Source organism: Nyctereutes procyonoides, unplaced genomic scaffold, assembly GCF_905146905.1.
Source record: "Nyctereutes procyonoides isolate TBG_1078 unplaced genomic scaffold, NYPRO_anot_genome, whole genome shotgun sequence".
Lineage (NCBI taxonomy): Eukaryota > Metazoa > Chordata > Mammalia > Carnivora > Canidae > Nyctereutes > Nyctereutes procyonoides.
Genome location: NW_026575128.1, coordinates 5,027,220 through 5,055,131, shown reverse-complemented (window position 1 = coordinate 5,055,131; position 27,912 = coordinate 5,027,220). Strand labels below are relative to the sequence as shown.

The 27,912-nt window shown below is 45.6% G+C and overlaps 1 protein-coding gene across 5 annotated transcripts; it reads right to left on the bottom strand.

Moving 5' to 3' along the window:
- Window positions 1–3,435: 3,435 nt before the first annotated feature.
- Window positions 3,436–27,610, bottom strand: MEAF6 (MYST/Esa1 associated factor 6). 5 transcript variants are annotated; one of them, XR_008666652.1, is made up of 9 exons: window positions 27,490–27,610; window positions 24,547–24,662; window positions 20,894–20,981; window positions 20,693–20,738; window positions 10,282–10,474; window positions 6,345–6,374; window positions 6,182–6,239; window positions 5,526–5,559; window positions 3,436–5,013 (listed from the first exon to the last, which is right to left on the bottom strand). XR_008666652.1 is itself a non-coding variant. In XM_055341901.1 (8 exons), exons 1-8 carry the CDS (start codon window positions 27,577–27,579, stop codon window positions 5,005–5,007), a joined length of 606 nt encoding a protein of 201 aa, XP_055197876.1. In that variant the 5' UTR covers window positions 27,580–27,610; the 3' UTR covers window positions 3,436–5,004. The 5 variants fall into 5 exon arrangements, 2 of the variants coding, with proteins under 2 accessions (XP_055197876.1, XP_055197877.1); XR_008666654.1 differs by having other exon boundaries at window positions 6,182–9,648; XR_008666653.1 differs by lacking the exon at window positions 6,345–6,374.
- Between the last annotated feature and the right edge of the window lie 302 nt (window positions 27,611–27,912).

Sequence of the window (27,912 nt, the reverse complement as noted above, 5' to 3'; positions counted from 1 at the left end):
ACCCCAACACCCCCCCCCAACACTCTCCCCCCAGATCAGAGCCCCGGGAGGCCGCGGCGCTTGTGGGGCTTTGCCTGCCACCTGCTGGCGCCTCCTGGTACGACCGTCTATGCAGCAGGAGGCGGCTGGGCCCCAGGGCCTGCAGCACTGGCCTCACAGAAGCGCCTGGAGACAAGCATCATCAACAGGGTCCCAAAACGAGACTCTAAGAGAATTATATGGAGAGCGCTAAGGCAAAAATGGGAATTTTTGTTTACTGTTGTTTTTTCTTTTTAATATGAGCTCTACGCCCAGCGTGGAGCTTGAACTCAGGACTCTGACATCGGGTCACATACTCTACCAACTGAGCCAGCCAGGGGAATTTTTTTTTTTAAGATTTTATTTATTTATTTATTCATAGAGACAGAGAGAGAGGGGCAGAGGAACAGGCAGAGGGAGAAGCAGGCTCCATGCAGGGAGCCCGATGTGGGACTCTATCCAGGGTCCCCAGGATCACACCCCAGGCTGCAGGCGGCGCTAAACCGCTGCGCCACCAGGGCTGCCCTACAAGGGGAATTCTTTTTTTTTTTTTTTTAATTTTTTTTATTTATTTATGATAGTCACACACACACAGAGAGAGAGAGAGAGAGAGAGAGAGGCAGAGACACAGGCAGAGGGAGAAGCAGGCTCCATGCACCGGGAGCCCGACGTGGGATCCGATCCCGGGTCTCCAGGATCATGCCTTGGGCCAAAGGCAGGCGCCAAACCGCTGCGCCACCCAGGGATCCCTACAAGGGGAATTCTTAATGGCATTTGCAGCTCCACCCTGGAAAGCAACACCAGAGGCAACAGTCATGCCTTTTACAAAGCTGAAAGCTCCAGAATATTCCAACTGTTATGGGGAACAGATTACCCAAGAAAAATCCTCAGGAGCTGCAGGAATCAAAAGGAATGGACAAGGAGAAAAAAAAATACAAGTATTCACGTGTAAAAGAGTGATCTGGGCGACATAAAGTCACAGTGAGATCCCTGACGCATTTCCCCACGGCGCAGCAATCCCACCACTAAGAATCGTATTTGCAACACTGCCCGAAATGGCAAAAGATGAAAAGCAGCATTAATGCCGTCAGTAGAGGACTAGTTACATAAATTTTGGTGTGCTGTACGCATATAAAGGAATGTTCGGTGGCCAACAGAAATGAGGCTTGTAAGCTGCATTTCTAGAATGCTTTCTAAGCTGTATTACCAGGTGGGAAAAGGCACATGCACGTGTGCATATCACTCCTGTGTGTGCAAAGCTCGGCCTCTGGAAGGACAACTGGCCACATGGACTTTTTTCATTGACCATTCTCCCGTACTGCTGGAATATATGCCACTGGCATACGAATTATTTATTCCAATTTAATCTTTTAAAGCCTCTTAGGGTACAGAAATAAGCTTTGGGGGTGCGGGCGGGGATCTGAGGAAGGTTACATCAGCCAGGGGGCCTCCAAAGGTTTTTCTTATACACGAACAGTAAGCACCTTGAGCATACACACCCTCGACACGTTGGTAAATCATGACCACTGTCCGTTTTGAGGATCAAAATGGTTGAATAACAGCAGTTGCTTGTGGTTCAACCTAACATTTATTTATCAGTTATCCACACGTACTGATGTTTATGTATTTATATAACACAAAGTGACAAGTCAAAAAGGCTGAGCCAGAAAATAAATGCAAATGCAAGGTCGTCCCTCCACCTCCCCCCCAGCACGAGCCATCCTCCGTGGGGGGACCGGGGCCCCTGCACTCAAGTGGGGGGTCAGAATGAACACCACAGCCCATCTTAGCAGTGAAAATGTTTAAGAAGGAGTTTTCCCAAACTGTTTCCAATCCTGAAGCTTACCACTTAGAAAATTCCAGACACAGTAACATTTATGAGAACACAGGAGAACCCCAGTTCCTTCGCATCATCTCTGCGTCTTCATGCACCTCACCTTCCCAGGCCTTGAGCAGGGCAGCAGCCTGGGGGAGGTACATGCGAACAAGGACGCACACCTGTGCTCTTGCTCCAGGTGGCACCAGCACAGTGGCCCTGGAGTCGGGCTTCAGACGTTGAGTTTTTAAATGTAGTAATTCATGCCTCAGTACTTTGGAGTGAGGCTGAGGGGCAGAGAAGTCATAATAAAAGCAAAAACTGGGTTGCAGAGTGTTTCAAAACAGTGTATTCACTCTTTTCAAAGTCAGGCCATTGAAATACTTGTTTCAATTCCCTTATTCACTTGCACGTGTCAAGGGATCAAGGGTACTCTTTGCAGGATACTTATTCTGTGGCAGGAGACTTATTCTGTAGCGCCCAAAGACTCCATTTCTCAAAGCAATCCGAAGGCCCCTAAGACGTGTACAGCAGCTTCGAAAGCCCCTGCTCTCAGCCCACACGGGCCCAGCCCAACTCAGGGCACTTCCCCCAGTCCCTCCCATCGGCCCTACAGAGCTGCCCATCCTTGGCTTTGTGGGTTGTCCCTGCTTTCTGTCTTCAACCTGCAGGGTTTGGTGCTATTCAGGACATTCTGAGTTTCGACAAAATAAACTATTTCCTCAAAGCCCCTGGAAGAGCAAGCATACTTGAGACTCCCTCGGGAGCTTTGTCCAGACACCATCCTCCCAGGAGGAGACATAAAATACAACTACCAAGTGCTTGGATTTTTTTAAAAATGTCTTATCACTACCAAGAGGAGCAAAGGACAACCTCTTCCCAGTGTGGAGATGAGAAGGCTAAAGGCCTAAAGTAAAACACTATTCCTGACTCAAATAATCTGGTGAAAGCCTGCCTAGAAGGAAGGGGTCCTGGCAACCCTTCTGGCAGGGTCACAGGTCAGGTCTCAGTTTGTCAGAATAACATAGTTACCAATAACCAAAGTCACAAATATCACAAGCATGGTAAGCATCTGTTTTTCTTTTTTTTTTTTTCCTTAAACCTTCCCAATTTAGAGAACATAAGCAGTCTCTCTTAAGTATCTTCAGTCTGTGGCCAGCTTACAAGGAAACCAGGAGGTCCCCTCATCAATGATTGAAAACTTTACAGAGGAAATGAGTATAGAGCAAGCAGCCTGCCTCTAACCAGGATCATACGCACACGTGTGTAGTCATATACACAGGCATGTCTTCACATAATACAGTTTTTTAAGAGCAATCCCACCGTATCTCAAGCAAATATCCAACTATGAGAGAAATAGTCTCAGGTTTGCTGTGTGCTTTCCTCTGGGTCACGGAGACTGCAGGAAGCCCTGCTTCTCTCTCCCGGGAAAAGAGAGATAAAAACTGACAAAGGAGGGTACAGAAATCTAGTCCTCAGTTTTCAACTTTATAGCTTTTTTTTTTTTTTCAGGGAACAATCTAAATATAAGCAGCTATTTTCTCAAAAACTTTGACATTGGAGTTCTGCTACCAAAGACATCTAATTAGCCACAGAGTCAAAAAAAAAAAAGTTTATTTGAGAACAAGAGTGAAAGCTTTCGCACATCTGACAAGGTAGACGCGTTTTGCTAACAGACGCCATCCGTATTCAGCTCTACCAATATTATCACAATGCAACATACTTGTTCTAACAAAGATATGGGCCTAAGTCGAGGACTAGGACTGGACAGCATCGAAAGAAAGGCGGGGCCCCAAATCTCATCCCCTAGACTGATTCGCAACATAGGATTTCAATCAGACACTCCTCATGCAGTGGTTCTCAACCTGGCTTCTTATCAGAACCCCAGGGCCTCTGTGGCAGGAAATCCCAGGAACTAGACTGTACCCCAGTCAGAGTCTCTGGGGGTGGGGACCTAGGCATCAGTAGGTCTGTAAGCTTCCCAGGTGAGTCATGAGCGGCCGAGATAGAGCCCCACTCAAGAGACAGGAGTTCAACAAATCTGCAAGTTCCCCAGCCCAGCTGGCTCTGAGAGGAAGGGGGGCGGGCAGTCTTGCTGGGCATTGCTGGCTCTCGCGGATCCTATCTCTCACTCTGCTCAAGAACTCCAGGCATTACCAGCTTTGGGTGCAAAGTTGAGCCCTTCCATATGCCTTAGTGATTTTTAGAGCAATGTTTAGTCAGGCAGATACCAGCAAAGAGAGAAAAATGGAAAAAGGGAGAAATTTCCATAAGGCATGATACGAATAAATAAAATAAGTGAAAAAACAATCTCAGGTTTAAAAGTAAAGCATGAGAAGTCAACACCTGTGAAATTTTATTTATATAAAAGAATAAAAATATCTATTTTAAAAGGATTGATTTAAACTTAGGTTTTTTTTTTTCAGCTTTTCCTGTTCCTTGAACACGAAACTGCTTCCAATGCAGAAAGATTTAAGATAGGTAATTATTAAATAAACCCTCTCTACCTTCCCCCTGCAAAAACACAGAGCCAAGTTCCCCATTTTCTCTATGATAAACCAGATTATTTTCAGTTAAGAATGTTGGCAACTGCATGAAACAGATTACCAGATATGTTGGCAGGAAGGTATGAGCTGTACAACGGCATTACAAAAAGTCCCTAAAGAAAAGAAGATGGTAAAAACAATAGAAAAATAATAAAACACAAACAAAATAAGAAAATGCCAGATATTTACAGCCTCCCTCTGAAACGTGACCTATGTTCTACCTTCAGCATAAACAAAACCAGAGAACATTTCTCAATGGGTATCACAGATGAAGCTGGTGCCAGCCAGTTTTTGGGGCGGGGGTTGGGGGTGGGGGGGGTAGGGGACACACATTCATTCCAAGAAGGGAGAAATGCAGAGTTAGCAACTTGCTGGAATTATAACCATGTCTTGGTCTTCTTGCAGTTCTGTTACTAAACATGACACACAGTAAATGATCCAGTGTGGTCTTAGAGAAATGACTTGTCACCACGTTTCAGAACAAACTATTCAGAGTCACAGGCACTGGGTCTGGGAAAGCAGAGGTGGATGGCCGCGCACTCAGGTGAGGGATATTTATCTTTGTGAGGTTGGAGGAGGGAAGCAGGGCTCTACAGCCTGGAAGCTTCTGCACTAATGAGTCTTCTAATAGTCCTAAAGAGAGAAAAACACAAGTCCCAACTTACTCTCGGCAGAACATTAGTTGGAACCTAAGAAAAAAACTCATTTACAACCCTGCTGGGGATTGTTCTGTAGCCAAAGATTCTACTTCAAATGCAACAGACAATATTTCACATCTGAAAATGTCCTGTCTTCCACGGGCACAGAGGGACCAAAACCTCAATTCTGCCCTTGTTAGTTAGGCCCCCTGAGCTCACCAATCAAAAACAAAACAAAAATAAAAATTAAAGCAACCGGTATTAACAATTCATTCTTTAAGCAAAGGGACTTTTTCTTCAGTAAAACTGTGTGACCCCTTTCTCTATCCAAAACATACCAAAAAGTAAGTAACACCTGAAAGTTGAAGTGTATCCAAACGGACACCCCAGCCTTTAAGAGGAGAGGCATAACCTGAGATTAGGAACACTCAGCTCTGAAGACAAACACGTTTTTCTAATCATCTACAAAATCACCAGCCTCTCTGAAATGGTCTGGCTGATACTTACAGCTCGTGGTTTTTTGTTTAACTTCAGATCAATCCTGTGATAGAAAAGATAAAAGATATTTGCATTTTAATGTACGGAAAGAGGGGCCAGGAATCAGCTACTGCATAGGGCACAAGCTATAACAAAGACTATTTGGTTAAGTAAAACCCACATTCTTCATTAGACTATGTCATACTTAGTTGTTTACCCAGATATTATTAAGCAAGTATTTAAAAACATAAGCAGATACTCTCGCCACAAGGCAAACTTAGATGACAAAAAGAAATATACAGCAGTTATAAAAGCCATATAATTTTAAAGCTATTCAAAACTATGTGTTAAAGAGATTGGATTAAGAGAGCATGCTCTATGTTAATGTGTTAGCTTTTTAACTGTATCACTGATAATCACTGAGACACATAATGATTAAGAACATGAAAGAGACTAGGAGTTTGCATTTCTGGACATGAAACACAAAAGAAATTAAACAAATTTCAATTTTCAAATCTTTCCAAAGCAAATTATCAAGATCTTAAACTATTAATCTCCTTATGAAGCAAAGCCAGAAAATCAATTTAAATGTGAATTAAAGTACAGGTTATCTATTTTTAAAGAAATTAAAACGCATAAAAGTGAAGTTTACTTAATTTTGCTTAAGTTATTAAATAAAATGTTACCTCCATCACGTTTTTCTGTTTTTAAAAAAAACTTCCCAGCCTAACCTAATATACATACCTACAATTAAACAGATAAACTATGGGTTAGAAAGGTCTCAAAAAGGCATATTGGTCTCTACACACTAAACAACACAGCACAAATACTAATTCAAATCAAACTTACTCAAAGTCATAATCAAACATGCCAGACGGGCTGAGGGGCAGCATTTGAAAGGAAGAAAGCAATAGAAATTAATATACTAATTGAATAAATTAGTCGATTAGCCACCCTAGCAAGATTCGTAGAAACAAAATCAGCTTTAAGAATCTTAAGCCATAAAGTTTCAAACATCAAAGCACCAAAGATTCTGTGGTTGGGAGAGTCCCTTCCCTCACTGGATTTTGTATCAGAAGAACAGACTATGAAAGGAAAAGTTATTTCATTAGAAAACGAGGGAACTGCAGGCTGTCTATTAGGTGCCAGATTCAGAGTTAGAACTTTTAAAATACGTAATTGTAGTGAAAAATATAAATAGGACATTAGAAGAAACAGAGAAAGAAGGGTTTAGTCATATAATGAAAGGTGCTTTGAAGACAGTACTAACAATTCAGCACAATATACTTTGACCAACATAAAAGATCAAAACATTATAAATTTTTCTCAAAGAAAACATTTTGCAGCTTTTAACTCAACTTAAAGTTATAAGTTCTAGGAATGCCCAGGGAACATGGTACTCTTTTTTTCTAGAGCATTCATCCTGGAGGCCAAGGGTCAAATGAATAAACTTTGGTGACAGTCTTGTTCCAGAGAACTGCAGAGCCACATCACTTTGCCCCTGAAATGGTGATGGCAGGTAACTGTTTATGTCAGGGCTAGTATTAAGAACACCCCAATGTACAGCATCCCTACTAAATAAAACAAAGGAGAGCTGACATCCACGAGCACCTGAGCCCCAGGGATCTGGAAGGGAACAGTGCAGGGGAGGAGGCTGTTTCGGACATCGCTGCTGACAGACCATGGTCTGGGCAGACCTCCAAAGCAAACATCAACCCTGAGCATGATACCACTCTTTGGCTGGCTCCAACACCTTTCACACTGTAGGCAGGTGCTAAAACAAAATGCAAAATACTCGCTTTTCCTCCTGGCCCATGTTTGTAAGAGTGAAGCTAAAGCAAAGTGTAACTTCAATCTCTTATGCAACTGCCTCACTTAAGTCACTTGGGGAAGAGTACACAGTGTACAAACCAGGAACTATCAATTTAAATCTCAGGGGCGCCTGGCTGGCTCAGCTGGAAGAGCATCTATGTGACTCTTGATCTTGGGGTCTTGAGTTTGAGCCCCGCATTGAGTAGAGATTACTTAAATAAGACTTAAATTTTAAAAATTCACTTTCAGCATAACAATTTTTTAAAAACATTTTATTTTTTAAAAAGATTTTATCTATTCATCTGAGAGAATGAGAGAGCATAAGCTGGAGTGCACAAGCAGGGGGAAGAGCAGAGGGAGGAGAAGCAGACTCACCACGGAAGGGGCCCGACATAGGGCTCGATCCCAGGACCCTGAGATCATGACCTGAGCCAAAGGCAGCTGCTTAACTGACAGCCATCCAGGCGCATCAGCCTATCTTAGTTTCTTTTGCAAATCAGACTGTACCTACTTAATGAAAACATCACAAACTACCTAGAAGAATTCTAGAGTTTTGTATATTAGGAAAAACCTATAAGAGTAGCTACAAGTTATTACTTCAACTTTTTTCTTTAAAGGCCCTGGGACTTAAGATTCAGATATCATGTAAAATATAAAAATTTAGGACACTGTGATCATTTATGAATGCTAAAAAATTATTTGACAAGTGTTCATATTCCTAAGGAGGACAAATCCAAGTTATTCCTTTTTGCTACAGTACCGTATCTATTCCCACTTTGCTTTACTCACCCCTAAACAGTGCCTGGCACGCAGTAGGTAGTCAGACATTTGTTGAAATAATTCACTATTGACTTTATCTGAGTATATGGGGTGTGGCGTGTTGGGAGCAGAAACAAGTACTGTACCAGATGCAAATATACAAATGTGTATGAACAAAGTGCCCCACCCTCACTCAATCTGATAGAACCACAAAGATAGCAGTGAGGGGGCAAGGGGATTGGACAGATCCTGACTGAAGATGGTGGGAATGTAGAACCTTAACTGGCCACTGAGACGCCACTCTGGTGCACAGAGCCTTTTACACAGGAAGAAGGTAAATCAGCTCCACTCTGCTCCCTGAGGGCACGTATGTGCCTATGGCCAAGGGAGAAGGCCAGCCAGATAGTAAACCAGGAGGATGACAAAAAAAGCCAGCCTTCCAAACAGAAAACACCATCTGTGAAAGCAATAAAGAACATCCATGATCTTTAGAAATCCTTCTGTTTTTCTGGGAGGAGTTAGCTCTGGGAGCCAGGAGAAAAAAGGGTAGGAAGAAGTGCTGTTCTTATGGAACTCTACTAGAAACGTACAGGAGGAAGTTCAGTTCCTGCCTAATTCCCTTTTATCAGTCAACTGATGATGGCATTACAAAAAGGGAAGTGTCACCTACAATAAATGGTAGCTCTCTATTGTATCACTAATGGAAAAAATGTCGCAGAAACTTTCAAGGAATTGTCCCCCTGCTCTAAACACTGTGAAATAGGAAAAGAATTATTGCTTTAAAATGACACTGAAATAAATTTCATAAAAGCAACACAGAGCCCGATATTTAATTATCTGAACTTAAAAAAATATTTTAAGACTTTGGTTCCCTGCTATTGTTTGTGATAAGCTAACATTAGTCCTACCACAGTGATTAAACAGCCTATAACCTTACACACAAAATAAGATGTGCAATTTTTGCTATTTCTTACTGCCGTTACAAGACCGGCATAGTGACTTTTGGTTTGCAGGAAAGCGTTAAGCAGCGATCTTGAGTCACTCTTTGGAGGAAATACTATTTCTGCAGTCTAAAAACCACCACCGCCATTGACAAGAAAAATTCTTTAAAGAATTAGAGAATCTGCTGATGCTTATAGGAGGCTTCAACTAGTTCAAGTTCATTGTATATTATCCCCATGTGCCATAACCACGAAGCTAACAACATGAATGCCTTGGTTATCCCACAGGTCTGTAAGGCAACCTAACCCAGAAGTGCACTGGGGGACAGGGAATCCCGCCCCTTTCTTGCTTGTGCCCTTTCATCTCAGTACGAGCTCCCAAGAGGAGCAGGACAAAAGCCAGCCTAGGGACACCTGGTTTTCATGCCTGCCAGAAGGAAGTTTGAGATCAGAGCAAGATTGCTCGCTCACTCTAGAAACTATGCATTACCCATTTTGAGTGCAGCTGTGTAATTTCCAATTATCTGAGTTAATAGGCCCTGGCATCATCATACAAACCCCAGGCAGAGTGAATGCTAAAATCCTCTCTGGGTGACACCTGACCTCTCTGTCCACTGATGTCATTCCTATCTCATTACGCACTGTAAAAAAACAAAAACACACATAGTGGACAAATATTACCTAGAAAAGCACTCTCATATCTTACAGACTTTACATTATTCCTCTCTGATATGTGCAATCAGCATATTACAGAGATACATAAAACAAAGAAATCATAAGCAATCAAAAAAGAGAAAGAAAAAAAAAAGGCATATCAGATCAGCTCGGTCCACCCACGAGGAAGTTAAGTATAGGTGGGGATCAGGATATGCAGCAAAAGACTCTCTCCCACTTTGCAGCTTCCCAACACGTCCTAGTGCCATTTTCCAAGTACTATTATACAGACTTTCCCTTTTCTGCTTCAAATTCACCATATGAAATAATGTTTTTAGGGAATGAAATTCTTCTACACTGGATACAGTGAGAAGGCTGTCTTCCTTCGCTGTTACTCTAATGCCCACCATTAAATTAAGTAGAAATTCTACTGGAGAAAACTGTGCCTCTTTCATTTGGACCACAGCAATTTCTCCCCATCAGCAACAGAAAGATGGTGCCAATCCTGACAAATTTTTCCTCTAGAGAAGTCCCTTCACTGAGCAGTGGTCATGGAAGCTCTGGGCAGGGGAGCAGGGGGTAGGGGGGCAGCGGGGGGGGGGGGGTCCCCGACCACTGACCTGTGCCGGTTTTTATTCTTTCGTTTTTTATGGCTGCTGTGATGACTCCCTGAGGAAGTAGAAGAAGCAGCCTTCTGAGGCTTCACGCCCTGCACAGATCCGTCCAGATCCTCAGGGTCCTCCTGGCTGGGCTCATTCTCCTGATTGTGGAAGTCTGGAGAAGTATCACTTTCCGTCCCACTGCCCGGCTCCCCTGGAGGGAATAAACACAAGTCCCAGAAGCATCAGCAGCACTCCTCAGGCAGTCTGTCCGTCAGCCAGGACAGAGGTTATTGAGCACTAATATATAAAAAAAGAAACTACTTCCCATCCTCCAGGACCATACATTCTAACTGTAAGGAAAATACTTGCTGACAGAAGATATATATACAGTCAAAGCATCAAAGTTACCAGAGTTCCGGAAACACAGGTAATCTGAAACAGTGTAACCAGAGGCAATCTCCCTAAGGACAGCTGGGGGATGGGGCTACAGGAGCATGAGGACCTCTTCCTGGCTGTGCAAGGGTCATTTAAGCAGCCAATACACTAATAGGATTAATAATTACACAAGAAGCCTGGGTTCCATGGTAAATGAATATCTATTTTTTCCTGAAAGGAATTTCTTGAAACCATAATAGATAAGGATAGAAAAATACTTTCACTTTACTCAACTACTGGAGGAGTCCAAATATACATGGGTTTTCCTTTTTGTATTACTGTTTCTAAAAATTGTCAGAAGAGGTTAGGTGGACAACAGGACCAGGGAGTGGTTTTCTTCTGTTTGTATCTTCACTGTATTATAAAGCGCTGGGAAGGGATGTCAAATGCAGTAGCATGTGGGTAAAAGAGGTAAAGAAATGGTCCTCCCCCCCCCCAAAAAAAAAGAAATGGTCCCCAAAAAGCAGAAGAGAGAAACGGAACCAGATCTCAGAAATTATGGAACCCTACTTTTGAACATATCTTGAAAGCAACAGAAGAGGGAGCTCTACAACTGTGAAGCTAGAAAAAGTATGCTTATGAATCCTGCTTCTTTAAGGTTCAGAAAAACCAATTTCTTTTTTTAATATTTTATTTATTTATTCATGAGAGAGAGAGAGAGAGAGAGAGAGAGAGAGAGGCAGAGACACAGGCAGAGGGAGAAGCAGGCTCCATGCAGGGAGCCCAATGCGGGACTCCATCCCAGGACTCCAGGATCACGCCCCGGGCCAAAGGCAGGCACTAAACCGCTGAGCCACTCAGGGATCCCCAGGAAAACCAATTTCATATAAAAATTCACCAACTTCAAAACTTACTACCCAAAACTACAGTAACCAAGACTGTGCAGTACTGGCATAAGAAGAGACATACAGATCAACAGAACTCAAAGTCCAGATACAAATCCTTACATACATTTTTTTTTAAGATTTTATTTATTTATTCATGTGCAACACAGAGAGAGACAGAGAGAGGCAGAGACACAGGCAGAGGGGGAGCCCGACCTGGGACTCGATCCCGGGTCTCCAGGATCATGCCCTGGGCTGCAGGTGGCGCTAAACCGCTGCACCACCGGGGCTGCCCAAATCCTTACATACATTAAGGGTCAAATGGCTTTCAAGGATGACAAGACAATTCAATGAATCATCTTTTTGATAAATAATGCTGGGACAAGTGGACACCCTCAAAGAAAAGAACGAAGCTGGACCCCTATCACACTATACACAAAAATTAACTCAAAAATTTCAGGCCTAAACAGAAGAGCCAAAAACATAAAACTCTTAGAACCCATTTGATTAGGCAAATAGTTTTAGATATGACCATAAAAGGAAGCCTAACAAGAAAAGAATACATAAATACGGAAACCTCATACATTGCTGATGGGAACAAAAAAGGGTGCAGCCACCTTAGAAACTGTTTGGCAGTTGCTAAAAAGGCTAAGGATACAGTTACCAAATGATCCAGCAATTCTACTCCTAGGTATAAACCCAAGAAGAATGAAAACAGGTTCACACAAAACTCGTCCTGAATATTCACAGCAGCACTATACGTGGTAGCCAAACGAGCACTAACTGATAAATGCATAAATAAAATGTAGTATATCCATACAGTGGAGTACTATTCAGCATTAAAAAGAAATGTAATAGTAATACATGCTTTGTTATTATTGTGGTAAGAGCCTATCGTTTATAGAAGTGCCATACAACCCAGCAATCCTACTTGTGGGTAATTATCCAAAAGAACTGAAATCACGATTTTGAAGAGATACCTGCACTCCTATGTCCACCGAAGCATTATCCACATTACCCAAGGTGTGGAAAAAACATAAATGTCCACCAATGCATGAATGGATAAAGAATACGCAGTATATAAATACAGTGGAATATATAATTAAGCCTTAAAAAAAAAAAGGAAGAAGGAAATTGTCATATGCTACAATACAGATGAACCGGGAGGAGATCATGCTAAATGAAGTAAACTAGTCACAGAAGAACAAATACTGTCTGATTCTATTTAGGTGAAGTATCTATAATAGTCAAACTCACAGAGGCATGGTGGCTGCCGGGGAGAGGGAGAAATGGGGAGTAGAAAGTTTCAGTAACGCAACATGAACAGGCCCTAGAGATGTGCTGTACAACACTGCACCAGTGGTTAACAGCATCATATCAGGCACTTAAAAACCTGTGGCAGTCAGGGCATCTGGCTGGTTCAGTCGGTAGAGCACAAAACTCCTAATCTCAGGTCATGAGTTCGAGCTCATGCTGGGTGTGGAGCCTACTTTAAAAAAAAAGCAAAACCATGGAACTTGTTTTTAGTGTTCTTGCCACAATTTTTAAAAACCTATCATTTGGAGATACATACTGAAACGTGCATTCAAGAAAATATGATGTCTAGGATTTTCAATGTAACACGGGGTAGAAGAGAGTGTAGATTAGACATGGACAGGGCACTGACTGTGGTCTGAGATTGGGACAGTGTGATGGATACACACGTTTTTTTTTTTTTTTTACCTTTTTTATTTGCACAGATTTTAAAAATTCACTTTAATAAAGAATTAAAAAGCATTTTCTCTCCCCTGTAGTTTATCCCGATAATATCTATAACAGGCCTTCCCAAGCTAGGCTTTTAGTATAAACGGTGATACTCTTTTTGGAAAGTCTAGGATGTTTTCCAAAACCAAAACCCGATCCCTGATTCACCAGACACCAACAATTTGATTCCATTCTGACATTTAACTAACAGAATTAGGGTAGATCCAAAGGTTAAGGGCTCAATCCACAAGTGGGCCCCCCACGTTAAACACTAGTTTCGGGACGCCCGGGTGGCTCAGGGGTTGAGTGTCTGCCTTCGGCCCAGGGCGTGATCCCAGGGTCCCGGGATCGAGTCCCACATCAGGCTCCCTGCAGGGAGCCTGCTTCTCCCTCTGCATGTGTCTCTGCCTCTCTCTGTGTCTCTCATGAGTACATGGATAAAATATAAATAATATAAATACATACATACATACATACATACATACATACTAGTCTCAAGTCCCAGGTTTGTTACAATAGCCCTAAGAACTCAGGAATACAATTTACCTACTGTTAACAATCTATTATAAAGGACACAACGCACACATAGCCAAATGCCTAGGGCAAGGTATGGGGAGGGGCAGGGAGCTATCGTGCCTTCTCTGGGCACACCACCCTCCTAGCACCTTACCTCATTCACCAACAAAAGCTCCACAGTTTAAGGGGTTGTTGTTGTTTTTTAATTTTATTTATTTGAGAGAGCGAGTGTGCACAATTGGGGGGAAGTGGTGGGGGAAGCAGACTCCCCACTCAGCAGGGAGGCTGATGCGGGGCTTGATCCCAGGACCCTGAGATCATGACCTGAGTCAAAGTTGGAGGCTTAACCTATGAGCTTAACCAATTGAGCCAAAGTCAGATGCTTAACTAACTGAGCCCATCCATAGTTCAGGGGTTTTTAAGGAAGTTTCATTGTACGGTCATGATACATATTAAGTCATTGTCTACCAGTGATTAATTCAGTCTCTAGCCCCCTCCGCTCTCTGAGGTTTGGGGTAAGCCTGAAAGTTCTAAGACCCCATCCTGAAGCTCTCTAGGGGCCACCAGCCATGAGTCATCTCCATTAGTGTACAAAAATTTCTTTTGTATGCTAGTATATGCTAGTCATTCTTACCACTCAGAAGACTCCAACAGTTTTAGGAGCTGTGTGCCAGACCAGGGACAAAGGTCAAATATATATTTCCATTAAATCAAAGAAACTGTGCTGTATTTATGAAAATCACTCTTTGACACAGTAATGCCACTTCTGGGACAGTCATATAGAAATAAAAAGCCCATTACAAACAACCAAGTATACAAGGAACTTTCCTGCAACATTGTTTACAGTGGGGAAAATGGACACAGTGTGAATACTCACCAAGAGGAGGCACAACCAGACAGCTGGGTATTTTCAGCTTTTGAAAAGAACATGAGGTTATAACAATAGCTAACAGAGAGTCCTTCCTAGAAGCCAGGCACTGTTCTCTACACTTTAAATGTATCATAGCCATAACCCTCACAGAAACCTCTACAACTGTGATGACTATTTGACAGAAGGAACAGAGGCTGGAGTTTAAGAAACTTGCCCAAGATCACACAGCCAATAAGGTGAAGTCAGGATTCACTCAAAGATAGTTTGGCTCCAAAGCCCACACAACACATCACTACTCTATATGCTAGTCTATGCACTCAACCTGCAGGAACCTATGTGAGCAATGAAAAAGCAGGTAATATGTATTGTTGGATCCAATTTTTTTCCTTAAAAAAAAATCCCTTTTATGTGCATAATTAAAATTCCAAGTTAAAAAAAATCCCCACCTCTGTGTATCTGTGTGTGTGTATGTTAGGATAATGCCAAGCTGTTGATGTTGGTTACAAGGTAATTAACCTATTTCATATTCACCTCTAAATAGTTTTACTTAGTACAATCAGAATATATTACTTTTCTAATTAAAAAAAAAAGCCTCTTAAACAAAATATAGAAAGAGGAGTCTAAAGTGGAGAAGGGACAATCCAGAAAGTCTTCTTCTCCCATAGCCAGTCCTATCTTTATGCAGGTAAAAAATGTCATCTCTAGAACTGCAAATGGTGGAGGCACTGGTTAGGGAGGGAACAGGCTGATGGAGCATGAGGTCACAAAAGCTCTGGATTATAGAAAAGATGAGAGAAGGGGCACAGGACTGAGTAGGCGCTGGGCAGGAACCGAGGATTAGCTAAAAAGGTGGGAGACAAGTAAGAAAGGCAAGTTAGATACAGCAAATTTTGCCTGCACTACAATTCTATCAAATGACATTAATCAACCAAATCAACTGTTTCCTCATTTTGGACCAGCTGCTATGGGAATACTGAGTAAATGGATGAGGAGGTCATGTTCTATAAGCACCCACGTGCAAACACATACAAATCAAATCAAAGCCCTATGAATGGAGAATCCACCTGTGTTACCTCTCTGAGAAAGTAACATCCCAGGCAGTAACAGATGTCCCAAAGGACTGATATGGATATTAAGTTTCCCGGGAGCCAGAGAAGAAAGAGTGGATTATGCAAGAAAAGCTTCCCTGAGGGGTGGAATCTGAACTGGACTGGATAAATGAGAAGCCATAATAAGGACAAGAAATAGCACAAGCAAAAGCGCAGAGATGAGAAAACACAAGGTACATTTGGGACAAATGAATCAAACATCTCTTAAGCAAAAGGCTTGAGAAATAAGAGGGGCCTGAAGGAGCCTTAAAGGATCTGACCTAGGGAGACAATGTGAGATGATGATTAAAAGACCGGACTTGTTGCTTCAATTTTCAGACCCTGTTTCCCCATCTGTAAAATAAGAAATCTTTCTCTACCCTGAATATCTCTTATGGACAAAGCAGTGGGCTCGACACTGGAGGTACAACAACGTTCTCTTACTTTCAAGGAACCTAATAATCTGTACCTATCCTCAAGAAGTTGCTCTAAGGAATAGATGAGATAAATACAAGTGTCTGTGTAATGTGTCTAGAACACAGTGTTCAAGTCTCGATATCCTTGAGATATACAAACATGCCAAGTCAAATTCTAAACAGGAGACAGTTTGCTGTAAAATAGTTGCTAACAGGACATAAGGCAAAGTCGTCAAGTATTTCTAAACAGAGACGTGACATTCAACAATGAATGTTTCCTGAATTATCTGTCTAAACTCATGTTTTAGGATTATGGGGCTAGAAGTGATTTATAACAGGGACTGCAGCCAGGGAGATTAAACACTGTTAAAATATAAAGTGCGACCACAAAGTAAAAATAATTGTCTTGGCTCATGGAAGCAGAAGGGTGAGAGCAAAAGGGGTGCGTTACGACACCCCTAAGTGCAGCAGCAAGTCAGTCCCCTATGACACTGTCACGAGGAAAATACACCTAAGTTCATTCCTCGTTGACATATAAGTAAGCACCCTGTTTTTAGAGTAAAGAATGTCAGATTTTGAGGAAGTGTAATACACCTACAAACAAGGCACTCTCCTTATTTAAAGAAAAAAAACCAAAATACCTATTGAATACCAAGGCACTTTGATCAGCACAAAAACTTTAAAGGAGGAAAGAAAGATATCCAACAGTGCTTCACACAGCCATTTCCCTATCCACTGGAATGATGTAAATGCTGAGGAAAGATCTAGTTTAATGAAAGCTTCAGAGGAGTCTGATAAAACAAACAGCAGAAACTATGCTGATCCTTTAAAGAAAACTGGTTAAAATCTGCCTGTTTGTTTTTCTTTTATTCTTTTTACAAAAACATACAATGCTTCACTGATTTGCATAAAATTCCCCTTTGGGGACCCTGCTAATCCTCTCTATCATTCTAGTTTGGGTAAATAAGCCAAAGGAAGCAGAAAGTTTTGCATTTTTAAAGAAAATTTTCCAGAATGGTTTGAAAATAAAATGCCAAAAATGCCAAACTCCAAGATCCTTGAGATCTAAAAATGTGCAACTCAAAATTCTAAGAGAAAAGAATGTGTAGTTCATCACCATCAAAAATGAAGAACACAAGAGTCATTCCACAAATTTGTTATGCAGAAATTCTGAAACACTGGAGAGATTCTGTACAAAGGAAAAAGAGCAACAGGTGAAGTAGACCATTTCTCTCATGGAATTAAACCTTGGTTTGAAACACCTGGGTCTTCCAAGGACCCTCACCATCTAAGCACCCAGCAGAAGAAAACATGAAGTCTTTGGAAGATGGCACCTTTACCCTCACTCTCAAATTATTCCAAAAATATTTGAAGTTACGATGAGCAGTACACAGTCAAAAATAACAAGGCACACAGGAAAATTAAAATTAAACTTTATGAGTAATAACCGGCAGAAGCAACAGACGACAGACTTCAGAGATTGAAATTTAAAACAGAATATACAACAACTGGGTTTACTCTGCTTAAAGAAGCAAAAGGAAGTTTAAAAATTGCAGAGAAAGCTACTGAAAAATTACATAGTAGATTTTAGAAATAAATAAGTGGAATTTCTGGAAATTAAAAATGTAGTAACAAAAAATTTGAAAATCAAGGAAGGTTTAACAGCAAATCAGACTCAACTGAAAGAATTGGTGAGCTGGCAGGTGGCCCAGAGACAAAGACAGAAGACATGCAAGGGCTGATAACAGACATAAAGATATAATAAGAAAGTTTAACATGCATGTAAGCAGAGTAGGAGAAGAGACAGGAGAGAGCCCAGAGAAAATGCAGTATCTGAAGAGGTAACAAAACTGATGAAAAAATATTAAGCCAAAGAGTCCAATGAAACCCACGCCAGATAATTTAATTCATACTTAGACACATTGTAGTTGACTGCAGAAAATCAAGATGAATATAAACTTAAAAAATAGGAGTAACAGGGAAGGCTGGGTGGCTGTCCCACATTGGACTCCCTGCATGGAGCCTGCTTCTCCCTCTGCCTGTGTCTGTGCCTCTCTCTCTGTGTGTCTCTCATAATAAATAAAATCTTTAAAAGAAAAAGAAAAAAAAAAGGAGTAACAGGGGTGCCCAGATGGCTCAGTGGGTTAAGCATCTGACTCTTGATTTCGGTTCAGGTCATGATCTCAGAGTCCTGAGATCAAGCCCCATGTTGGGCTCTGCACTCCCAGGGAGTCAGCTTGAGATTCTCTCTCCCCCTGCCCCTCCCCCTTCTCTGGAAAAAAAAAAAAACCAGCAGGAGGAAATGATGACAGGTCGTGAGACAGAACTCAACAGAATTACTTTAAAGGGGCTCTGATCATTTGAATTCATGAACTCCAGTATTTATGTACTTCTCTATTCTAAAAAGAATTCAAAGCAGTTTACCAAGATCCATATAATAAAGTCCAATATAATACATTTAAAATGAGACAAGTAAAACAAAGAGGAATAGAAGACTTAATAAGCTGGATGCAGTACTAAGACTCATTCCCAAAACATAGGCTGTAAATTCAGATTTGCTTTCTAGACGAGAAACACTGACCATTTGAGCACCTATACAAAGAAACAGTCCATTAACAGATATTCAGTAAAAATCAACTCGTTCAAGGAAAACAACTATTCTTTTTTTTTTTTAAGATTTATTTATTTACTTGATAAAGAGTCATAGTGTGCACGTGCAAGCAAGCACAGGAGGAGGGGGCAGAAGGAGAGGACAGGGAAAGAAGCAGATTCCCAGCTGAGTGTGGAGCCTGATGGGAGACTCGACCTCACAACCCTGAGATCATGACCTGAGGGGAAACCAAGAGCTAGAGACTTAACCAACTAAGCCACCTGGGCACCCCTCAGGGAAAACAACTATTCCTAAAAGACACAGTAATGAGGGACGCCTAGGTGGCTCAGTGGTTGAGTATCTGCCTTTGGCTCAGGTTGTGATCCCGTGGTCCTGGGATCCAGTTCCACATCAGGCTCCCTGCAGGGAGCCTGCTTCTCCCTCTCCCTGTGTCTCTGCCTCTCTCATGAATATATAAATAAATAAAATCTTAAGAAAAAGATATAGTAATGAGTAATGATAGTAAACATGCACAACATTCTCTTATAAAAGAGTGGCACATTTAGCAGGACCAAAATATAAATCAAAAGAAACTTTATAGGGAAGACCAAGAAACACCAGTGTGACCTATTCCCAGGATGTGACCCAATTCAAGGGGAAGATCTCAGGGGAATGGATGGCCTGCATATGCTTCAGAAAACCTTTAATACCTAAGTACTTGTCTCTCAGCTGAGCTTCTGCAAGTAGTGGCTTTAAGGGTCGTTTCTTCACGAGTACCTAGGTGCAGCCATTCTGTGGACAGATGCAGAACTATCCACTGAGCCAACAGGAAGATTATAGGCTATTGTGAAACTGAGGAGTCAGACATCATTCCACCTCAACTCACAGGAGTGAGGTCCAGGGTGTTCCTTAACCAGTCTTGTGACCTCAGAAGCAGATAATACTAGCTCTACATCCTAGAAGTGGCAAGTGATTGAAGAGAAATAAGATGTAACTTATTTAAACCGTAGCAAAAGAAAAATCAAAGGGATCAAATGTTATTATTGATTAGGCCGGCAGAAAGGAGTCAAAGGTGCCTACAAAGTCTTGAATGAGGGAAACCAGAAATACTAACAGAAAAACTGGGCAGACAAGTTTTGAAGGAAACAGAACAATTCGGTTTTAGAGAAAATGTTTGAGCTTGAATATCTGAGTGGAAAGAACTAGAAGACATTTTTCTATTTAGAAATCTGAACACAGAGATAATAATAAAAGTCACTGAGTAGTTCTAATTCCCAAACTACCAATATCCTTTTTCCTCCAATCACTGGATCAATGCAAACACAAGAACTGAACCCCATAAGATATACCATCTGAAAGAAGTACACAGCCATGATACAAAAAGCAGGTTATGTTTCAAAGTGACCCACTGTACAGGAAGAGTGTCTAATACAGCTACGCAGAGTCTCAGAAATATAAATGCACAGATCTGTATTCCATCACCAGATCTTAGAACAGAATTAGACTGTATGGCTTACATAGAATGATACAATTTCTTTACAAAGTAAATACTATCTATCCTATGTTTTATATTTAAGAACACATAGGTACATTCTGTTCACAGGATCAGATTTTCCTAAGAATTATTAAAGTGGGGACATGGAGAGTTATCAGATATGTCTGAAATTAAAAAAAAAAAAAACTCCCTAACACTTATCAGCAGCAAAGACATATCTCTGTGTCTTTGAACAGCTACAGTCAACCTCTGCATGATAGAAGAGGCTAGAGGGACATGGTTTCTTCCTCCACAACAACAAAAAGACAGGATTAAGGAGACTTAAAGGGTTCCCTAACTTCTAGAAAAAAGAAGAGTATAAGAGATGTAGTCTTCAGAGACACAGTCGGATAGGAGGTAAAGACAAACCTAAAAATGAAATAATAAAGAAGTTTAAAAAAAAAAAACTTACTCTTTTCAATGAGCTGATCCTGAACTCCTGCCAATGCACTTACTGCCTAAAAGAAAAAAAGAAGAAGAAATCTGTTACTAGAAAAATTATCACAGACCTCCAGAGAGCCCCCGGACAGCAGGGAGAAAGGGAACTAGCAGAAATTTAACTGAGGGGTTTCTCCCCAATGGGCCACAGAAAGATTCCCCCCACTTCACTTACAGCTGCTGAAGTAACTGAGGATTTACTGAAGAGTCGCTCAGCTTCCTTAAACTTCCGGTTCCTTCGGTCGTTTTTGCTATTGGAGTTTCTAAAACACACACAAGAAACTCATAAGCACCAAGCTGTATCTATGGCTCGAGTTGAGGATGGCCCAGGGCACAGTAAGGAACTCTCTCTCTCACTGTCTTTTTTTTTTTTTTTAAAGTTACGAGCTTTCAGACAGAAATGCCTTCACACCGTCTGGAGTGACTGACAGGACCCTAACGCTGAATGCCCACCCAGACAGCAACGGTTTCCAGCGTGTAGGAGGGTGCTCCACTGTGGGACATTACTTCAGTTGGGTCACTGTCGTTAACATTTTCATATGTATTTGATACTTATTATTAAAAACGGCTAGCATAGACTAGTGACATGAAATGGTTTTGTCAGATAAGCTTAATGTAAAAAATGTAATGAGGGACGCCTGGGTGGCTCAGGGGTTGAGCATCTGCCTTTGGCTCGGTGTGATCCCAGGGTCCTGGGATCGAGTTCCCATCGGGCTCCCTGCAGGGAGCCTGCTTCTCCCTCTGCCTGTGTCTCTGCCTCTCTGTGTCTCTCGTGAATGGGAAAAAAAAAAAAAAAAAAAAAACTTAAAAAAATTTAAAGAACAAGCCAGGGTTCCTTAAGGAAATGGCTGGTCTCAGTTCTGGGATAAGAAAAGGGCAAGGTGAGGCTAAGAGACCCTGCTAGGACAGAAAGCAGCAAAATGCCTGAAGACTAACAGGGTCTAACAGGGTCACATCAGCAGGACAAAGGAGGCTTCCTCTGGCCACATTTGGGACAAATCAAGCACTGGAAAGGATTATGATGGGTGTGTTTGCTTCGTGAAAAGTCATCAAACTGTATGTTTATGACGTATGTGCTTCTCTGTATGTATTTCAGTAAGTTTATAACAAAAAATAAACCTCCACAATAAAAAAGTAACGGTACTAGATTCCCACACACTAATTTTTTTTTTTTTTTTTTTTTTAATGCACTGGTCTCAGGGCACCTGGGTGGCTCAGTCGGTTACATGTCTGCTTTCAGCTCAGGTTGTGATCCCAGGGGCCTGGGGGGCTCTCTGCTCAGTGGGAAGCCTGCTTCTCCCTCTCCCTCTGCCTGCCACTGCCCCTGTTGTGCGCACTCCCTCTCCCTCTCTCTCTGTGAAATAAATAAAAATCTTAAAAAAAAAAAAATCGGGATCCCTGGGTGGCGCAGCGGTTTGGCGCCTGCCTTTGGCCCAGGGCGCGATCCTGGAGACCCGGGATCGAATCCCACGTCGGGCTCCCAGTGCATGGAGCCTGCTTCTCCCTCTGCCTGTGTCTCTGCCTCTCTCTCTCTCTCTCACTGTGTGCCTATCATAAATAAAAAAAAAAAAAAAATCCATTGGTCTCTAGTGATACTAAAGAGAGAAGGCCAGAGATACAGAATGAAAGGGCGAGAAGATATGAAGGGAAGATTCTTCTTTCTGACTACCAGTGATCCATGTAGTACCAGGAAGAGTAAAATCAGAATCCACAGTATATCAAATGAGTCGGGTAAAAATCAACAGTGGATACTAAAACCACTGAATAAAAATTTGGAAAAGCGGTATATTCACACTGCCTAAAAGTACAGCCCCCAAACTACCTATAAATTACAGAGAACAAATAAATTTTTACAATGGAGAAATCATATGCTCCATCTTTGTACCAATAATGGGACAATCTGACACTATGTGCCTCCCAATAAAATAGAGGTAAACAACACACCAGGCATACAAATCACTTACGCAATATTTTCGCCAAAAATCCTTAAAGGATCTCTCATCACAAAAGGAAAAATCTGGAATTGGAACATTCTGCAAGACAGTGTCACCAACAACTTTACTGCCAAAAAGGGTGGGGGACTCTCTTAAATGAAGAGACAAGAGAGACATAATAGCCGAATATTGATACATGAACACTGAAGGGATCAAAACAAGGTAGCAAAGCATAGGTTTGCAAAGCAAAGTAGGGGACAATTAGGGGAATTTGAATAAAGACTATAGTAGATGATACTATTAATGTAATGCAATTTTCTATATGCAGTAATTGTGGTTAGGTAAGAAAATATTCTTCTTCTTCAAAAGAAAAAAAAACAAAAAGGGCAGCCTGGGTGGCTCAGCAGTTTGGCGCCTGCCTTGGGTCCAGGGCGTGATCCTGGAGACCCGGGATCGGGTCCCATGTCAGGCTCCCTGCATGGAGCCTGCTTCTCCCTCTGCCTATGTCTGCCTCTCTCTATGTATCTCTCATGAATAAATAAATAAAATCTTTAAAAAAAAAAAAAGAAAAGAAAAGAAAATATTCTTAGGAGGTAAATGCTGACATAATTAGATAGCAAAGTGTCATGCTATCTGCTTAAATGGTTAACAAAAAAAAAAGTATGGAGGAAAGCGATGATAACTATAAGGGGTAGCAGGCGGGAGATCTTTGTGGTGATGAAATACTTCTGTATCTTGATTGCAGTGGTGCATGCAGGTGGTGCACGCAGGAGTCTACACGGCAGTGACAATTACACACACACATACACATTGTACCAATGACAGTTTCCTGGATTTGATATTCTACTACAGTTACATAAAGTCCAACCATTGGGGAAAGACTAGGTGAAGGGTACGGGACCTCTGTAATATTGCTGCAACTTCCCATGTATCTGTAATGACATCAAAATTTTTTGACTTTTTTTTTTTTTTTTTTTTTAGAGAGAGAGAGGAGGGGGAGGGGTGGAGAGAGAGAAAGAAAAAGAATCTTAAGCAGGCTCTATGCTCAGCATGGAGCCTGACATGGTGCTTGATCCCATGACCCTGAGATCATGACCTGAACTGAAATCAAGAGCCGGATGCTTAACTGACTGAGCCACACAGGTGCCTCTAAAAATTTTAAGTATAGATATAGGTATGTGGGGATCCCTGGGTGGCTCAGTGGTTGAGCACCTGCCTTTGGCCCAGGGCATGACCCCAGGGTCCCGGGATCGAGTCCCATGTCAGGCTCCCTGCAAGGAGCCTGCTTCTCCCTCTGCCTGTGTCTCTGCCTCTCTCTGTGTATCTCATGAATAAATAAATAAAATCTTAAAAAAAAAGTATAGATATGTGTATGTTTATATACATTAGAGAGAAAGCAAATGTGGCAACATGTTAACAACTGGTGAAAGCAGGTCAGGGGCATCAAGTGTGCACAGTACTATTTCAATGTCAAACCTGAAGATGTTTAAAACGTTTAGACAGTTCTCAATAGTTATCACTAAATTGTAATATGGTCAGCACACAGGGGCGGCAAATACTGTAAAGGTGAAACTCATGACTGATTAAAAAAAAAAAAAAGGGAAACACTAATAAAGTGATACGTCAGGTACTGTCATTCGCTGCGTTTGGTTTATGCCTCACACCACCCTGTACCACCGGCCCGACTTCCCCTGTTTCCCAGATGTAGGATTTGTCCACAATTACTCAGTGAGGCAGAGGCTGAGCCAGAGTCCACGTTGGACCCCAGACGGCTTTTCACACCACCACTTTACCGCCGGCTCCCTCCAAAGCTGCTACCAAGAACGTAGATAATCGGAAAAATAAATAACGACTGGGGGCACAATACCAACACCAACAGGACTGTGACACTCACTTTTGGTTGGTCAGGTACCGATCCCAGCCGCGGATGATATTGCCGTACATCTGAGTGTCTTCCAGGTAGCTTCCTTCAAAAGCATAGATCTGTCTCTCCAAGTTCGCCAGTGTTTCCTGGGAGATGGGGGAAAAAACAAGGACATGGATGGATAATATCTTTTAAATGCAAACGTTAATTCCGACCAGACCAGACACTTAGTATTAGCCCGAGACCTTCGAGGTCCCCTATAGTAGAGACCATCCAGGGAGGAGAAAGGAGACCAGCTGTGGGGAGAGGAAGGCTGCTTTAGGTTAACACTGTGCAAACCTTAGACCTGTCTTGCTGGAGCCCTTTGGGAATAGAAGGGAATGCAGAGAGCCTGTGTCTTGCCCCCCCCCCCCAAAAATGTGCAAAATTTTGCATATGCTTCAGGGGGCTCATGGCAGGGCAGCTGTCAAGAGTCCCCCCCCCCCCCCCGCCAAAAAATGTGCAAAATTTTGCATATGCTTCAGAGGTCTCGTGGCAGGGCAACTGTCAAGAGTCCCCCCCGCCCAAAAAAAATGTGCAAGATTTGGCATATGCTTCAGAGGGCTCGTGGCAGGGCCACTGTCAAGAGTTTTCCCCCCACCCCGGGGTGGCTCAGCGGTTTGGCGCCTGCCATTGGCCCAGGGTGCGATCCTGGGGTCCCGGGATCGAGTCCCGCGATGGACTCCCTGCATGGAGCCTGCTTCTCCCTCTCTCCTCTCTCTCTCTCTCTCATAAATAAATTTAAAAAATAAAAAAATCTTAAAAGAGTCCCTCCCCGCCCCCCAAAAAACGTGCAAGATTTTGCATATGCTTCGGAGGGCTCGTGGCAGGCCAGCTGTCAGCAGGACTTGAGCGGCCTCCATGCCCACGCACAAAGGCGCCGCCGGGGCGCGAAAGGGGTAGGCAACCCCCCAGTCTCGGGCCCGGCTGTCAGTTGCCATGGAAACCTGCAAGGGCAGCCGCAGGTGAGCCGGGCCTCGGCGGTGCACGCGCCGCGTCGCGGGGAGGGGGCGTCGCGGGGAGGGGGCGTCCGCCGAGGTGCCGGGGCACAGCCTGAGTTGCCTGAGTTGCCGGGCGGGGTCCGCGGGCCTCACCTGTCGCCCCCCCGGAGCATCGGAGGCACATGCCCCCCGAGCCCCGGGACCTAGGGCCTTACCTGCCCCCTCCCCGGAGCATCGCAGGCCCCCCCCAGCCCCGGGACCTCGGCCTCACCTGCCCCCCAGCATCGCAGGCCCCCCCAGCCCCGGGACCTCGGCCTCACCTGCCCCCCCAGCATCGCAGGCCCCCCCGAGCCCCGGGACCTCGGCCTCACCTGCCCCCCCAGCATCGCAGGCCCCCCCAGCCCCGGGACCTCGGCCTCACCTGCCCCCCCAGCATCGCAGGCCCCCCCCAGCCCCGGGACCTCGGCCTCACCTGCCCCCCCAGCATCGCAGGCCCCCCCAGCCCCGGGACCTCGGCCTCACCTGCCCCCCCAGCATCGCAGGCCCCCCCCGAGCCCCGGGACCTCGGCCTCACCTGCCCCCCCAGCATCGCAGGCCCCCCCGAGCCCCGGGACCTCGGCCTCACCTGCCCCCCCAGCATCGCAGGCCCCCCCGAGCCCCGGGACCTCGGCCTCACCTGCCCCCCCAGCATCGCAGGCCCCCCCGAGCCCCGGGACCTCGGCCTCACCTGCCCCCCCAGCATCGCAGGCCCCCCCGAGCCCCGGGACCTCGGCCTCACCTGCCCCCCCAGCATCGCAGGCCCCCCGAGCCCCGGGACCTCGGCCTCACCTGCCCCCCCAGCATCGCAGGCCCCCCCGAGCCCCGGGACCTCGGCCTCACCTGCCCCCCCAGCATCGCAGGCCCCCCGAGCCCGGGACCTCGGCCTCACCTGCCCCCCGCACGCAGCCCCCCCAGCCCGGGACCTCGGCCTCACCTGCCCCCCCAGCATCGCAGGCCCCCCAGCCCGGGACCTCGGCCTCACCTGCCCCCCCAGCATCGCAGGCCCCCCCGAGCCCCGGGACCTCGGCCTCACCTGCCCCCCCAGCATCGCAGGCCCCCCCGAGCCCCGGGACCTCGGCCTCACCTGCCCCCCCAGCATCGCAGGCCCCCCCGAGCCCCGGGACCTCGGCCTCACCTGCCCCCCCAGCATCGCAGGCCCCCCCGAGCCCCGGGACCTCGGCCTCACCTGCCCCCCCAGCATCGCAGGCCCCCCCGAGCCCCGGGACCTCGGCCTCACCTGCCCCCCCAGCATCGCAGGCCCCCCCCGAGCCCCGGGACCTCGGCCTCACCTGCCCCCCCAGCATCGCAGGCCCCCCCGAGCCCCGGGACCTCGGCCTCACCTGCCCCCCCAGCATCGCAGGCCCCCCCGAGCCCCGGGACCTCGGCCTCACCTGCCCCCCCAGCATCGCAGGCCCCCCAGCCCCGGGACCTCGGCCTCACCTGCCCCCCAGCATCGCAGGCCCCCCGAGCCCCGGGACCTCGGCCTCACCTGCCCCCCCAGCATCGCAGGCCCCCCCGAGCCCCGGGACCTCGGCCTCACCTGCCCCCCCAGCATCGCAGGCCCCCCCGAGCCCCGGGACCTCGGCCTCACCTGCCCCCCCAGCATCGCAGGCCCCCCCGAGCCCCGGGACCTCGGCCTCACCTGCCCCCCCAGCATCGCAGGCCCCCCCCGAGCCCCCCTCCCAGCGCACCGCCCCCGAGCCCCGGGTCCGCGGGAGGCCCAGCGCACAGCCGCCCCCGCCCCGCCCCCGTCCCCGCCGCCAGCCGGGCCGCTCGGGCCGCTCGGGCCGCTCGGGCCGCGGAAGGCGCAGCCGCCCCCAGGCCTCCGGGCTCCGGGCTCCGCGCTCCCGGCCGCGGCGCCGGGGGAGTAACGGCCGCGGCGCGATCGGGCCGGGGCCTGGGGCCGGGGGCGGGCGCGGGGCCCCGGAGGGCCGCCCCGCCGTCGGCGCCTCACCGCCAGCTCCTGCTTCCGCTTCACCAGCTCCGCCAGCTCCCGCCGGGTGTCCGGGATCTGCGGCGGCGCCGCCTTGTTGTGCATCGCCATGTTGGGCTGAGGCGGCGGCGGCGGCGGCGGCGGCGAGCTGGGGGCGGGCCCTGCGCGCCCTCGCCGCCAGGGGGCGCCCGCGCCGCACTGCGCCTGCGCGCAGGGTCTCGGGGCGCGCGCCGGCCCCGCCCCCCGCCGGGCCCCGCCCTCTCCCGCCGGGCCCCCGCCCAGATCTCCGCCCCCTCCCGCCCCGCAGAGCCGGGTCGCGAGGTGCGGGCGGGTGTCGCCCCGGGTGTAGACCTCGCCGTGGCCCCTCGGAGGGCAGCGCGCGCAGGGCCGAGGTCATGACCCGCCGGGGCCGACTCCCCCGCGGTCCAGGCCGGGCCCTCGAAG